Here is a 16,891-nt window from a genome sequence, read left to right on the forward strand (position 1 = left end):
TCAATTAGTGATTATGCGAAATATTACAAAAATCGAGGAGGGGTCCGGTATTGTAAATTCTGCGCCATCGGGGAGGCTGATAGCTGCTATACTACAAGAAAGCAAGTCAAAATTAAAGTAAAAGCTTAACTACATGTATACCCAACGACATTTACAATATTGAAAGGACATAATACTTAAAAATTGATGCTTCAACGGAAGGTAAAAGCGCGGTGTAGTGCCTAGTATTCTTGATTGAGCTGCTAGCGGTCCTAGGATCGATCCTCCTTACGAAGTGTTCTCTTTTTTTCGATTCTCATTTTATTAAACAACGGCATAACGGCATTATTTGTAATAGCAATGTAAAGTGGCTACATTGTTCTGCATCTGGAATGTAAATATAAAAAAAATGATTGATTTGATTAATTGATTTTGTGTTTCAAGTCCACTTTATACACAGGAAGGCTAATCGAGACTGGACAATTTAAAGTGGGATCCGAACCACTGCGCCATCGGGGAGGCCCAACAAATAAATGAATTGACAAACGTTCAAAGGGATATTTTCCTGTATAAGATCATGAATTATGATACCCTAACGATAATTCTGTTCTCGTTTACAGACATTGATAAATATTAATGAAATAACTCTTTATATTTGTGGCAATTCAGTATATACTAATTTTACCCCTTTTCCCACTCGAGATCAATTAAAGGATACTTCGGCAAATATCGAATGAAAAGTTTTCAACATGTTCAATTCTCCGTTAAATGTTTTCGCCGATTCGTTCTACCTTCGTTTTCTTAGTTACAAACAAGTTTTCTTTGCACATTACATGTAAGAGGAGAGTTGCATCTACATTTCACGTTGGTCAGCTCCTTCTACCTGATTTCAGAAGCGACAGCTTGTAGGGTAATGGTTACCGTTAAGGATTGTCAATCTGATGGTCGTAGGTTCAAACCCCTCCGGTGGCAGAAAGTTTTCGTAAGTTTTAGACATATCCCATTGTGTTCATTGTCCACGTTGTGTGAAACGGAATGATTCAGTTTGGAATTAACGAGGGGGAGGGGAAATATTAAATTACAACATCTTCATTTCAACGAACCGAGAAGTCGAGAAAAATTGGAATATTTCTTATAAATGTTAAAATTACATTCATGTTTTTAGTGGTATAATCGCAGATAAAATCAATGATCTTACGTGAAGGATTTCATCTTGCTCTGAACTCAGCCGATCTAATACATTCTCCAATATGTTTCAAAACGTTATTGAGTGTTTTTTGTTTTATGTCGATAATTTGATCAATGCATCAATTCTTGACGCCGAGACGATATTTTCTCCAACTACCTCTTCTCTCCTTTCGTTTCCATTCTCTTCTATTTTCTCTTATCTTTCTTATCCTTCTCTCCCCTCCTTCTCATCTGCTTTTATCTCATATCGCCTTCCCTATTTTTCTCGCATCTTGTCTCCATCCCACTCTTATCTCCCTTCCTGTCTTAGATTTCCGACTCCACTGCACTCTTCTCCTCTTCTTTTCATTCTTCCCTTTTACTCTCTTTTACTCTCCTCTCCTCTCCTTTCCTCTCCTCTCTTCTTTGCTCCATTTTCCTCATCTCTCCTCGATTATCCTTTCTTCTCACTACTTCTCCTCTCCTCGTCTATCCTCTATTTATTCTCTCCTCTACTTTTCCTCTTCTCTTTTTGCTTTCTCTTTCTTCTCTCCTTTGTCGTCTTTCGTTTCCTCTAACCTCTTATCCTTTCCTTAGGCTTACCAGCGATGAAATACTAGAAAAACTAGTTTATTTTCTTTAAGAAAGAAATTCGTCATTTGCAATATAATATTGATATTTTTAATAATTTTATACAAAAATACTTCTTTTAATTTCTTTCGCGTATTTCACAAATATCTATTGTGGATGTGGCAACCCTGAAATTGAGCCTACCTGTATACGCAACCCACCAACGCCTTGTGTAAATTGGGTTGCCTACTTTAAAATGTCGTTGTCCTAAAACTTTTGAGAGACACTGTACAAGGTAATTGAAAAATTTAGACTGATTTACTCCTGACTACCTGAAATAAAATAATAATTATTATTTATGCGATCTTTAAATGCATTAAAATACTAACATCACTAAAACTTTAAGAATCTTTAATTCTATCAACTCATTCTAAAATATGCTTAGCATATTATTGTGGCAAAGTTAGAAACTAAAACCGTTGTGGTTTAATCATTATCATTCTGCGATGGCAGAATGGATTTCCGGGATTATCGGTTGCAATATAATATCCGAAGAAAAATACTTGTTATTGGGGCGCAAAAACGTGACGTCGACGTCTACATATTCATATAATATAAATATTCTCATAACTGGCGCTTAAAATAAACTTTGCTAATATAATTATATACCTTCTTCTGAAGAGTAACTATAAAATTCTAGTGATGTATTCGCTGAGCTAGTATTATTACATACTGCAAAAAACTTTTGTGCCTAAATCACATTATTAAATAATAAGTCTGCTTTTCACCTTTAATATTATTAGTGCAATTTTATTATAAATTATTATTATGTCATGCAAGTGAAATTAAAAATGTTAAACCTGTTACTTATATGAATTTTCATTTTTAGTGACCATTAGCCATGCGTGAGTCCGCGTTGTCCTGTCCTGATGCTCTTCATCTTCCTCTTGACCTGCCAAGTTCTCTTCGCCTTCACCATCATCTGGCGTATAATATTTTTTGAGTCTCTGGAAGGCAATAGAGTCCACTAATTTCTTTCCGCGCTTGTTTTGGAATTCCACCAGGTATGTGTTAGGATTCTCTTCTCGGATAACTGTGGCTGGGCCTTTATAAATACCTGAAAAGAACCGTGCGGTTCCAATTTTCTGGGTGCTGTCAAAAATTAATACTTTCTCACCTGGTTGAAATTTGATATGCTTCCTCTTCCGATCATAATACTTCTTTACTTCATCATGTCGCTTCGCCAGGTTATCCGTAGCATTGGTTCTTGCTTTTTCCAAAAACTCGGAACCGTACATCATTCTCCACATTTTCATAGCTTGGTGTGTGTAACGCAAGCTCCCAAAGCAAAGTAGGTTGGAATCCATGTTATAAAAAGAATGGGCTATACCGCAAATTCTGTAACTGAATACACTTGGTTGTAAATATTGGACCCAATCAGTGTGTTTTGAATTAACATAGCACTTCATTATACTCTGTAAATCGTCGTGGTTACGTTCGGAAAGCCCTATCGAATTGTGTAAACCTACTGGCGAAAACTTGATGGCTAATCCCAATTTATTGCCAAGTTCCTGAAAAAGCTTAATTTGAATGCTGATCCGCGATCGGTATAAATATCATGTGGGGTCCCAAAGCGTAACACTATTTCCTCATACACAAATTCAGCTGCTGTACTGGCCGTACAATCCGCAACTGGTTTGGCTATTAAATACCGCGTCCCAAAATCTGTTGCGGCAATTATGTATCGGTGACGAAGATTGGATGAAGGAGGATATGGACCTGAAAAGTCTAGGCAAATCCGTTGGAATGGCTTCTGTGCGCGAAAAGTACACAGTTCTCCTGATGGTAGACCTGGACGGCGTCTATTCTGCTGGCATGTAATACATTCCCTAATTTTCCTTTGTATAAATAATTTCATATTTGGAAAATAAATTCCTCATAATGCAACATTGTAACATTTGGTAAATCCAAGATGAGAACCTCCGATGGAGACACACGTGGAGTGTCTCAATCACAGAATCACGTAACGTCATTGGAATGCATAACAATTTCCTGGTAGTGGCTCCTAATTTCTCTTGTCTATATAATACACTATCTTCCAACACATGATGATAAACCTGCCTTTGGATGGATAAAGGTAGTGTTCCATCGTCGCTGTCTGGGTCCTCCAAAATCTTAATAATTGGGCCAAAAAAGGAATCCTGTCTCTGATGTTCCGCGACATCTGTGGTTGCATCAAATAATGTAAGTGTCCTGGGTTCGGGAATGTCCTCTTCAGTGTTGCCATCCTCTACATTTTCTCCACATTCTCTGCTGAGGGGATCAGCGATGTTCTGACATGGATAGAAGTGAATGAAAAATCCTCCAAAAGGTTACTCCATCGAAGAAGCTTTGAGCTTAAAATACGGGATGTCCTAATATACGTAATTGCTTTATTGTCCGTGTGTAAATCAAAATGGCTCCCACAAGAAAGAATCTAAATGATTTGAGAGCATATAAAATTGCTGTTAGTTCTTCTTTAATGACACTCAATTTTTTTCCGTGTCCGTCAACGTTCTACTGCAGTACGCACATGGCAAGTACTCTCCTGCATTGGGCTGCATCAATACGCCACTGACTGCATGAGATGAAGCGTCGGTGAAAACCTTGGTGTTCTTCGCTGGATCGTAAGGTAACAAAACAGGTGCAGTAATTAGTGCTTCCTTTAATTTCTCAAATGCTGATTGTTGTTCAGGACCCCATGTAAATTTCTTGCCCTTAGGAATTAAACCTTGTAATGGTGATGCAATGTCAGAAACATTTTTGACATACTTTCTCACGTAGCTGCAAAGACCTAAAAACATTTTAACCTTTTTTGTGGTGGTGGGAACCTTATAATACTTAATGGATGACAGGATTCTATCGCTGATACGGTACCCATATCTGCCCACATTGTGGCCTATGGCAATTGTCTCGTAGTATCCAAATGAACATTTAGGTACAGCCAATTTCAATCCGGCAGATCGTAAACATTGAAACATTTTCTCTAAATTCACCAACATATCCTTAAATGTATTAGCAAATACAAACATGTCATCAATATAAAAGGCAAAATTATTGTCATTCATCCCCGCTGTAGCGAGCTGAACACATTGGGAGATGTCACATGTCCCATAGGTGTAAAATTCATGGCAAATTGTCCCCTGGCTCGTATGGTAAAGGCAGTGTATTTTTTCGATTCTTCTACTAATGGAATCTGAACAAATCCTTGTTGCAGGTCGGCACTACAGTAGTAGCTCTTACCGGCCATATTGTGCAGTATTTCTGAAATGTTTCCTTTAGAAACTACATCGAAAACAGACCTAGCATTAAGTAATCGAAAATCCTGCACCATGCGATAAGCTTCTGATTTCTTCTTAACAAGAAAAACTGGGGAATTGTAGGGTGATGTCGTAGGACTGATGACCCCTGCTTCTAGCAAGTTGTCAATTTGCTGATTAATTTCCGAACGCAGGTGTACAGGTATAGGGTAGGCTGGGACGTGAAATTCAGAACCGTCCTTTAACTTTATACGATGCGCATAATTAGTGGCACAACCAATGTCCTGCTCGGACCAAGAAAACACATCTACATACCTCTCTAGTAATTGTCTAAGTTGCAACTTCTGATCGGGCTCTAATGCTGGATTAATGTCAAATTTAGTAATGTCGTACACTGGTTTTGTCATGGTGCCAGTCTCCTTGGTCACCATAACGTTAGGTCCTTCGTCATCTGCAATATGATGCGAAGCTGGTACTGGATTTTGCCATGCCTCTGCGGTACCTAAGCGTGCACCTTTTCTAATTTTAACTTTGTAAGAATTTGGGTTAGTAATCCAAATTAAAAATGACTCCGGATTTACAATGGCTCGAGGCACCATTAAGCCTGTGTCCATTTGAAACTGTAAATCAAGTTCTAAATAAGTTAAATTCTGATTACTAGAATTTGTCAATTTGACAGGAATACACAATTGAGATCTAGGTTTAATTCTAATTTGTCTGGAAGTTACAAATTCTGGCACATATAGATCCCTGATCAGACTAGCAACTTTTATGGATACGTCAAAGGTTTTTCTGTGTTCCGTCCTTAACTGGTTCCGCGGAGGAGTACCAAATCTCCTCAATGTGAGTCGATTTTGATCAAAATCCAAATTTGCTTTATGAGCTCTTAAAAAATAATTTCCCAAGATTGTCCCATGTTCAAAATTTGGAATCATCCGAAAAGGATGGGTAAAATTGCGGCCGTTTATTGCAAATGTTAAAAAGGACAATCTCTTCAATTTCAATTTGTTCTTTTGCTACTACCCTTATGGCCGTATGAATTTTAAAAAGTTTGGCGGTTGAAGGAATACCTCGATCACTGGTAACTGATACTTGGCTCCCGGAATCCACAAGAAACCTCTGACGTTGTCCCCCTAACACTGTGTTAATGTAAATTAATTCCTCATAGGGGAAAGTAGAGACTGAAATTTGTTTTCCAACAAAATCTGCGCATACGTCTCTTCTATCGGCAGTTACTGCTCGTTTAAAGAATCCTTGTTCTGAAAACAAGTGGCTGCCGAGTGATTAGGGTAGTTACAAATAGAGCAGCGTGGTCTCCCCCGTTGCTTTTCCCTGTCTTCCTGTCCGCGGTAATTTCCACGTCCTCGCCATTGTTGGGTATTGCCATATCGCCTATTGCGATCTGAATTGTTGTTATTATTAGGACGTCCATTCCTATACCCCCAATTGTACTGTGGTCGTCTATTATTGTTACCCCTGTAGGAACCTCTATAATTGTTTCCTGTCTGATAATTCTCTCTATAACATGGGTCTCTAAATTGTTTCTGACCAGATGAGTCGGTGTCAGGCTGCTGTTTCTCATCCTCAATGCTATCCAGTATAAAAGTAAGACTCGCTAATCTTGCTCCCAGACCAGTTTCCTGAACCTGGACTTGGGCTTTGTTACTTGGAGGATTATTAGCTAATTTCAATTGCTCGACCTCCTTTTGCAAGGCATTGAATCTTGCTTCGATCCCAGAAGTAGGTCGCGATTGTGCAGACTCAGCAGTAGCCAGATTGTTATTCTGCAAAAAAATCTGCTGATGTTGCGAAAGTGTTGGTGCACTGTGCAAAGGAAGGAATAAACTGTCCCTTTGATCTTCGCACCTCAGCTCTTTCAGCTTGCGCTGCCTCATCAAAAACTGAAGCTTTTCAAAGGATTTTAAATCTTTAAGCAACGCATGCACTGATTCATACTCTTTATGATGGATATCCTTCATGTAATCCACCTGCAGTCCTAATATAATCTGTTTAATCTGCTGTTGAACGCTCATTTTGGGGTCTGCCTTAAGTAAAAGTAGCTGCTTGTCCCGAACATAATTTGTAACTGGCTCAGTTTTCTTATGCAACCTGTATCGAATTTGTTCCTCGATCTGGAGTTGATCCAAGGACCCTGTAAATTCATCCTTAAATTTTGTTGTATATCCTCGTAAGACCTATCTTGATTTTCTGGAACATCTTTCCAAGTCTGATACCATCGTAACGCTGGTCCGGCCAGGAGAGCTGGGAATAATTCCTGTTTCTGGCGCTGGTCCAACCATTTAAGATGGCAAGGCTATCTACTTTCTCTAAAAATTTCGAAACGTCTTCCCCGGCTATCCCCTGAAATGGGATACCCTCTAGAATAGTGTGGGGAAAAACTGAGACTGAACCATAGTTGCAAATTGTGTTGGGCCTAAATCTCTAATATCGTGACCTTGGTACTCTAATTGCTTTCCCTTTTCCTGTTGTTCTAATAACTGGCGCTGAAGGCATCTAGTTAATATTGGGCTACGTTTAAATTTGGGGGTGGAACTTGCAGTTGGACCGCTGACATCTAAATTAAAACTTGTAGTTCCTCGTGCTATATCTAATAACTGGTCTAAAGTTTCATCGAGTTCATCAGCAAGGTGAAATCTCGACATCTATCATGGCATATGTAAATTCTTCTCCCTCCATTAATGTAAAAAAACTTTAATCCCTATGTATTTTCAAAATCAATTGTGGCAAGGATATACCAAAAAAAGAAACTAAACTAGTGAGCAAAATTTTGGGGTGGGTTTGAATTTAAAACTGATTAATAAACTCTTTTCATTCCTGTAAGAAATGAAAAGGCCCACGTATCTCCACCACGTAACGAACCTTAAAGTTCGTGGGATCTAACAAGTACCTAGACTGTTAACCAATTAAACAATGGGTGATGTAAATTACTCATCATTCATCCTCTGATGATACCACTTGTCATTGGCATGACGAGTTAACGCTTGGCAATGCGAAAGGTACAAAATTACACTAAGGAACTTAACTACAGAAAATACAATGGTCACTCGTTGGGTATTGTGAACCGTTGAACCTGAATCATGGCTGGGTGTTAGGATAATTATCTGTCTATCTGAAGTATTAAGCTGAACAAAATATGCGAAGTCCTCTGTTAGCTTCTCCAATTCGTCGACCAACTTCTGACCTACTGCCTTGCTGACCACCTCTTCTCTCTCAACTCAATCCCCAAAAGTCAGTCCCCTCTCAGCTTGTCTCACCTCTATATGACTAGGCCATCGAGCTCTTCCTCTATGCCGAATCGTGTTATTAATTGCCACTACGCAAACCGCTGACTCCATAAACAGAAGGAACTACCTGTTTTCCTGAATGCTCAGGAGGTTTGCATAGCGCAACACTGTGCATTGTAAACATGCCTCAGAGGCTTGAGACAACTGAGAAAAACAAGTGAATGCCCTGGTCAACGTGAAGCGTTCAGAGAGACTTGATAAAATAAACATATAATCTTAGGGATTGATACATTATCCTTAGTTCAAGGACCTCCCAAAGTAGTCCCCACCCGTAGATCCGAATGGGGGACTATTTTACCTCCGGAATATTTTACCTTGGGAACATCCATGGCCTTATATTGCTGTTTCTTGACATGTCTTTTTTCAGTGCAGAGTTGTCAGCTCTACGCCTAACCTCCAATATGAATGGAGGAACTACTACACAAGACAAACACAAACACATTAAACAGCACAACTACTACACAAGACACACACAAACACATCACAACTATAGCACAATATAAACACAAACACACCACACTACTAAGCAATATAAACACAAACAAACTACACACCACAACTACTACATATGGGTTGCCATATGCACAATAGATATTTATGAAATACGCGAAACGAATAAAACGAAGAACTATTGTATAAAACTGAAACAAATATCAGTATTAGCAAGTAGGTCATAATTAGAAATTTATTTAGATAAATACATAAATCAGGGCACTCACTGGATCTGCTATCTTAAATATTCAAACAAAGCATTTGTATTCGATTCGTTTGGAGGCATTCCACCTAAGAATTTAGTAAAATATCTAAAATCGACTAATATTTATTACAATGACGAGCATGTTCAAAATTTCCAAGATGTTAATTGTGGACATCTGTGTTTTTCTATTCTTAGATATGTGTCTCAAATAAATAAACCATCGATTGAAGATTTTCAGAAAGCCTTGTGGTATCTGAAACAACATGGGCGTATTCCATCTTACCAGCCAGAATTCAATATTGAAACTCAAACTACATGATGATATTGAATATTCCAAAACAATAGCTCTCAGAGCATTCTATGGCATGTACTTGATCCCCAACATTACACACCACAGCAACAAGATTGCAGTTGGTGACCAAAAAATTGTCATCACTTCAGGGCAATATAATCTGTCTACTCTAAATGCTCAGTTAGCCAGAGGTGTAGTGTTAAGTGAAAATTCTGTAACTTATAGAGTAGAGATTGTGTCTGCTACAGAGACAGTAGATCTGGGTACTGTAGGTGAGCTATTATGCTTCCAGAACAAACACAACTTGAACCAGCCATCAAACACACTGCTATGAATATACCTAAATTCTTAGCCATAGAGCCTCTAAATATTCACTGTAATGTGGCCGAGGGTATGATCACCAAATCAGATGGCATAGGCACTCACAAACAAAACTGGCATCATCGCAACATTCAAACCTAACTCTGAATTTATGGAGCCAATCATCTACACTCCATCACAACCATTATATTTTCCTGTGTGCCATAATAGAATCGACCACATCGATTTGGTGGTGACTAACGAAAAAGGTGAATTAGTTGATTTTGCTGGAGCCACAACAACCCCTATCATAGAGATCAATATCTAAATAAAATACCATACCAAAAAATGGAAAATATTGAAGCTTACGAGCTACAGTCGTTCCCCCCGAACTGTAGGACCTTTGCAAATTTGAATCAACCCAACACAGAGATTGAGGTTGACCTTGACGTAGGGGATGGCTTTATACACCCCCACAGAGCAGACCTCTATATCAAGTTTGATGTTGTAAAGCTCAATGGCACAGAGTCTCCAGCTAACTCAAATATAAGACTGGTAGACAATTTCGTACCGCATCTGTTTTCTCAAATCGAGATCAGAAAGCATGGTGTTGTTACAAACAGAGTAGACTACCCTGGTGTTACATCTACAGCTTTGGCCACACTGAACTTATCCAAGACCGAGGCTTCTTACTATAAAATAGACGGATTTGAGGCTGGCGATAAAATATTAACCAAGAGCCACACTGTACTGTTCCCTATGCGCCTGTTGCCAGGATTTGTTTCCGATTACAAAGATATTATGTGGAAGGGTGGTTTAAGAATCACATTTCGAAGAGCTGCCAATGATAATAATGCTTTGATGCAGTACAGTACATTAAACTCTACTGGTGCAGAGCTGCCCAATACCATCCCTGACGAGGGCAAATGTGTTATCCAGACTATGGACCTAAGAATTCCGGTAGTTGAATACGAGGCTAGTTACGCTCTTAAATACAAAGCCAATATATTGAAAAATCCACAAGTGCCTATACAATTTTATACATATCAATGTGTCCAGAAACCTGTTAATGGTAGCTATTACGAATTCGATGCTACGAATTCGTTCTCCAGTATACAATATGACATGCAAGATTGTGTACTGGTACTATTTCAGACCGGACGAGACAATAATAAAAAAAATTAAAGTAAGTTCGATAACTGCAACATCATAGAATATATATCTTAAAAATGGCCGAAACGAGGTGGGCCCCAGATAAAATTATAATTTATACATGTCCAAGGATGATTTTCTCAAATTATACGAGACCTATACAGCATACAAAAGAATTACAACCGAGAATATTGACATGTATTACTCACCAGATGAATTCAAAATACAGAGACCGATGTTTGTCATCAACACCTCAAAACGCAAACAGGTTGTGGTTAATGACAGGACAAATATTAAAATTATGTGTGAATTTCATGATACACCCCCTGCTGATACCATATGTAGTGTTATTCTTATAGGTGAAAAATCATATGTTTATGATGTAAGAAACGAACGAGTCACAGAACAATTTTAGAAGACCTCTGCACAATGCATTGTCTAAGTACTAGATATACAAGTAGAGCCTGGTGCCCAATTAAAATATTCGGGTTAACATATTAATACTCTGAACTGACTGTCAAGTATTTAAGCACATTTTACAGAGTATTACACTGAAAGCAATAAGCTCATATGAGCATCTTGGCTTAGCTTTAAGTGTAGCCAAAACAATGACAAGAGGGCCATATTTTTTACGATCCTATGGACAACAATCTGACAGATGCAGCTTTTGTACGTGTAGCCAAATCAATCTGAGGGGGGTCATACTTTTCACGGGAAATCCCCGAGGGCTATTTTACTAAATTCTTGGATTCGACAGAGTAGCACACTGTAGACAATAAGCTTATATAAGCATCTTGACATAGTTTTAAGTGTAGCCAAAACCAATCTGAGGGGGGATTCATACTTTTGTGGCCCAGTAATAGGACATTCTATACTACTTATTTCACATCCGGGAAGTGCTACCACTTTGCAGCAACAGAATAACTGTATTCTTTATGCTTTATTGTCAGAACGGCGAAACGATCGTTGCTGTAGGTTTCCTATGTGTAGGGAGAGATTTTTGTTTCGGATTTATTCCAATCCTTTTGTTTACCTGTGCGTAGTACTATATTATTCATACTGGATGGACGAGTATAGTTTTGCAGTTTTATCACCATATTGTAGATAGAATAATGATTGCGCCCATATATTTATTTTCGTTGTTAAGATGTACTGTTTGTATATTTTTGAGGTTATTGTTATTGATGGCGTTCCCCCTAAACCGACATACGTCAGTAATTGGGTTCCCTAAACCGTTGTGCCAGATGAAGACGATCTAGATGCTGAATTAATTTCTTGTGAAGACTTGATTCTTAAGATGCCATAATGAATGTGAATTATGTGCAAACTTTGGGCTCATGTTAAATGTGCATAGGAAGAGCATGACCTGCACGTCTGTGAATTCTGAAAATAGCTTTGTTTGTGTTTGACATTAAGTAGTAAGTAGTAGAAGGAAATACATTTTATTTTATGTTGATTAAAGGAATCGCGTTTCTCTAATAGAAGCCATTAACATATTATTGCATATATTTGTTCGTGTTGCTTTGTAACTGCAGTTGTTATTTAAACATGTATGTCGGTCTAGGAACCCATTTCATCAGATGATAAAATTTTACTTTTTCTTGTGAAAGAAAATGTTGTTGTAATCGATATTATTACACATCTTACACTTAGGCTAAGAACTGAGGTATAGGTTGATGTATTCGACTTGGGATAATTCCTCTACTACTGCGAGTTTAAGGTAGAAAACGAAATGGTATGTCGGTTTTTGTGACTTTCCTCTAAAGGTATTAACATAACATTAATATAAAATAAAAAATACGAATGTATACTTTGTCAAACTTTTGCGTCTTGTGTTGCAGATTGAATTGGAAAAGCACGGGATTGAATATATTGTTCACCTTCATTTCACTATTATGACATAAAGATTTGAAAAATTATCGTGAATAATTGCATGAATGAACTTCTGTAACTGCTTGCATTGAGATACTCTATATATCTTTGTAAAGCTTTTTTTTAAAATAAAATTACTTTTGTTATAATTATTAAATTTTATATTTTCTGTTGAATTCCTGCTTAGTTTATTAATTTCTGAGTACTTGAATTAAATACGTGTGATTTTAAAACTTTGTAATTTACTACTATTGAAATCCATGGCTGAAAAGTATCAATAATATTAGAAACCGAGGAAAGTAGTTAACTGTATTTTCTAGAATACTCATTTAGCTCTACGTGCGATAAGAAATCAAGGATTAATTGCTCGTTTAATGAAGAACTAAAAAAAACGGAAAGTAGGCGTATCTGGTCAACTTCCTTGTCACAATGTATTGGATTATATTGAAATTTAATTATTATCATATACTTACCTGATGGCAAGAGACCTGTAGGAAGGCCAAGAGGAAGATGGAGGGACAACGTTGAGATGGACCTAAAGGAAATTGGTAGGAATGGAAAAGAGTATATAGATCTTGCTCAAGATAGGGACAGATGGAAGGCCTGTATTGCTGCAGCCATGAACCTTAGCGTTTAAGAAGGCTAGAGAGTTAGTTAGTTAGTTCTCATATACTCACTACACATCTCCGGATCCTCGTCGCTCTGGTCTTTGCAGTTTGGAACGGAGTTGCAAACCCACTTCTCAGGAATGTTCTCTCCACTATAACACTTAAAAGTGGACGACGACACTGTGGGAAACAATCAAACTATGAGTACTAATAAAATATTAAAAAATCAAATTAATATTTTATTCATTTAACAGGATTCTCATAACTTTCATATCGTAACCACAACCAAGATAGAACTACTATTAAAACAAACGATGTTCTTGCATTCTGGCAAGATGTTTAATATTAGTGTGCTTACAAACAACTCCACGCGTCTTCTAAATATTATTTTAATAACGCAATGAAATGTGAATGAAGTAAAAATGAAAGAAAACTAGGGCTGAAAGAGGATTGCTAAGTTGACGGTATTATGTTTCAAGCAATTCCAACCAGCTTATTAATATAAATTTAGAAATTCCTACATTATAAAATTCCAAATTATGTCTTAATGAAATAATTTAGTACGCTATAAATTATATTTTAAGTACTTAGTAGGCAAACTCTGCAGTTCCTAACCACTTCGTTTCCAATGTCTTACCCTACACTACAAAGTACATTGGGGTAAGTTTTCAAATGTAATTTGCAACTGTACATTACATTTAATATGCAGTTCATACAGTGTACGAAGGATGAGCAGATTTTGTACAATTTAAAATTTGAATTTCAAGTCTCCAGTGCTCAACTGGGTAACTTACGTCGCATTAATTCTAAAAGAGCAGGGGTAACCTTCCTAAAGTATTATTTCTCTATTAATAATCCTACTAAAAATTTAATTGATTTTCTTTAACCCAGAGCTTTTTTTAAAAAAATTAAATTTGCTATCACAACAAAAGAGGAAAGGAAATCAACAAATTCAAAAGTTGATATCGTGATTTTATTCTATGAAATACCTGCCTCGGTGAATATATTCAAGACGTCTACGAAGACGGCGACTATCTGTGGTATGAGGTTAGTCAGATATTGTGCCTAGTCAAGTGAAATTTACTGATCATGGATATATTTGGATGTCCTCGCAATAGTGAATAAACGGTGTCCATATTTAGTGAGAGCAGAAGTGTCATATTACAAGTGAATCAGATAGGTAACTTCAGGTTGCAAAATCACTGCAGATTTGTGGGAAGGAACGAGCAGAAAGACAGACAAAAAGACACACAAACACACACACACACAATATATATATATATATATATATATATATATATATATACCGAGTGGTCCAAAAGTCCCGGAACGGTCACATATCGTTAGAAATACACATCAAATCGGAAAACGAAAAAATACGTGTGTAATAAGTGAAAGAAAGCTATTCAATAATACCACACTTGATTCTCCACCCCTGTTAAAATTTAACTGGAAACCCCCATTTTGTATTGTAGAATAGGAAAGAGGACTTTAATCCGAGTCCAACGAGATATCTACCATCCTACTAGCTCAATTAGGAACGGAGATATGGCGATATTACATTTTTTAAAAAAAACACGTAAAAATTTCATAATACCTCCAAGAAAATTTAAAGGGACGCTCTGCCCCTAATTGAGCTCAGAGGCGTCTCGTGAACGATGCTTCAATTGTGGGAAAAGGACAGTTTGCTCTGCGACGACATTCATGAGCATTTCTACATTCTAATTTCTTCATATAGGAGAAGTACTTATTTTACACCAGAACGCTGAACTATGCTTATATTACAATTCTCTGGATGTAAAGTTCGGTAATGCAGCTTATGATAGTGATAATGTAGTAATGCAGGTTTCACGAATCTGCCAACGCGAGGAAGCACAGGAATGAGGAATGAAGGAAATAACAAGAACCCACCCCACTCTGACTACTTTGACTAATTTCTCATATTCAAAAGACCACCGGGTCTATTTATAGTGATAATGTAAGTGAAGGACCGTCACGTCGGAAGACTGAATGGTGGAGGAATGGAAACTATTGCAGGGGGAAAGGTTTGGGTTATTCACCGCAGAGCGACTGAAGGCAATAAATTTGCACAGGATCACACCATTCATACAGGATTGGATGTCATTATTCGATTTCCACAAACGTTAGTATAAGGGAACGGGCTACTTCTTGTGTTGGTATTGGAACGTACAGAGAACTATATCAGGCCCTACTCAAGTCATAAATACACAGTTAGAAAAAATAATATCTGGAATACAGGTTCCGACTTCTCGTCCATAGATTCCACTGTAGTATGTGTAACGCTCGGGCGAAAATTACGAGTTCCAAATGGCGATATTCATTTAGGAAACAAAAGAAGTGCGGCCAGGCATACGATCAATTTTGCAATGCTTCATGTTTCCGACATGAACAAACGGTGTAAATCTAGACCAAACTGAGCTCAAAGTGGAGCTCCCCAACATAGAGATTTCTGCAACAACAAACGTCATTATATTCACTGTAAAGGTAAACAAAATGCCTCGAACATGAACTGATCATCTCGCAAAAAAGGGTATGCAACACAGACAAAAGCAAGGAATCGAGTAAGGGTCGATATTACATGTCTTAGGGTTCACTGCGAATTCTTCTGAGATTCACCGAACTAGGCTATTGCCTAATAGGAAATAGCTGACAAGAGTTTCTTGATTACGTTTCATCCTCAGAATGACAAATTTCCGTTGTGTAATATCTAACGAATAATTTTGCAATTTTATTGTTATAATTATTACTACAATAGGTGAAGTAAGGTTTCAAAGATATGGTTCGTGATATAGTATGTTCTTTATTTCAAGTGCAAATATATGCTGACTAAAGAAAAAGGTCCATTCGCATGGATGGTGCGTACTAATTATACAGAATTTACGCAAATTTTAGTCAAAATACGGAGTCGAGTTTATAATATTAATTTAAAATTTCTACATGACTCATAATTTGGTTATTAATCAAGATAAAAAAAATATTAATTTTACTTTTCTTTTTCGTGTATGTATGTAGCACGTAAAAAAATTCACATCAAATCGGAGTATATTAAGAACAAAAAATTGTACACATTATTTGACAAGCACAGTTTTCCAAGTAATAGTAATTCAACGCATACCTTGTGCTTTCGCGGATCCTTCTTCCGAAGACCAATTATTAATTGCTGGCATTTCTGGATCCAGATGAAGAACGATGATATTGCTGAAATTAGCATTTTAGCCGTTACTAAAATATTTATAATACCAAAACATTACTATTGCTACTATAATTTTATGGAAAGGTTCACAAGTGTTTAATCTAAAATCAAATGTGTAGTAATGGGGATATATAGAAGTTTTAACGCTTTCCCCTCTATTAAAACATTCCCGGTAATAACGATATGTTTTCTGTGTAATTTAAAATCTCGTTTGTGGTATATGTGCTTGGTGCGATTGATTTACTGATTGAGTTGGTGCTTTAAGTCCACTTTAAGTGCACAGTAAGGATTATTGGTACTAGAACTAAAGCTTAAAGTGGGATGTGAACCACTATGTGCAACCAAAACGTATAGAATCCAAGGCCCTTTGATTACAAAGCGAAGACGCTACAACTGACAATCGGAGAGACACACATGCTAAGTGCGAAATGTGACA

At 37.3% G+C, this 16,891-nt stretch overlaps 1 protein-coding gene across 1 annotated transcript in view; it reads right to left on the reverse strand.

The window, feature by feature from the left end:
- Positions 1–7,181: 7,181 nt before the first annotated feature.
- Positions 7,182–16,891, reverse strand: part of LOC146004866 (uncharacterized) — a 337,298-nt gene continuing 327,588 nt past the window's right edge. The window contains exons 5-7 of the mRNA XM_083143893.1: positions 16,378–16,460; positions 13,311–13,421; positions 7,182–7,393 (exon numbers count right to left, since the gene is read on the reverse strand). Coding sequence (XP_083000019.1) covers positions 7,182–7,393; positions 13,311–13,421; positions 16,378–16,460 — 406 coding nt within the window. The remainder of the gene's footprint in view (positions 7,394–13,310; positions 13,422–16,377; positions 16,461–16,891) is intronic.

The sequence above is a fragment of the Lepisma saccharinum genome, chromosome 22, assembly GCF_977018435.1.
Source record: "Lepisma saccharinum chromosome 22, izLepSacc3.1, whole genome shotgun sequence".
Classification (NCBI taxonomy): domain Eukaryota; kingdom Metazoa; phylum Arthropoda; class Insecta; order Zygentoma; family Lepismatidae; genus Lepisma; species Lepisma saccharinum.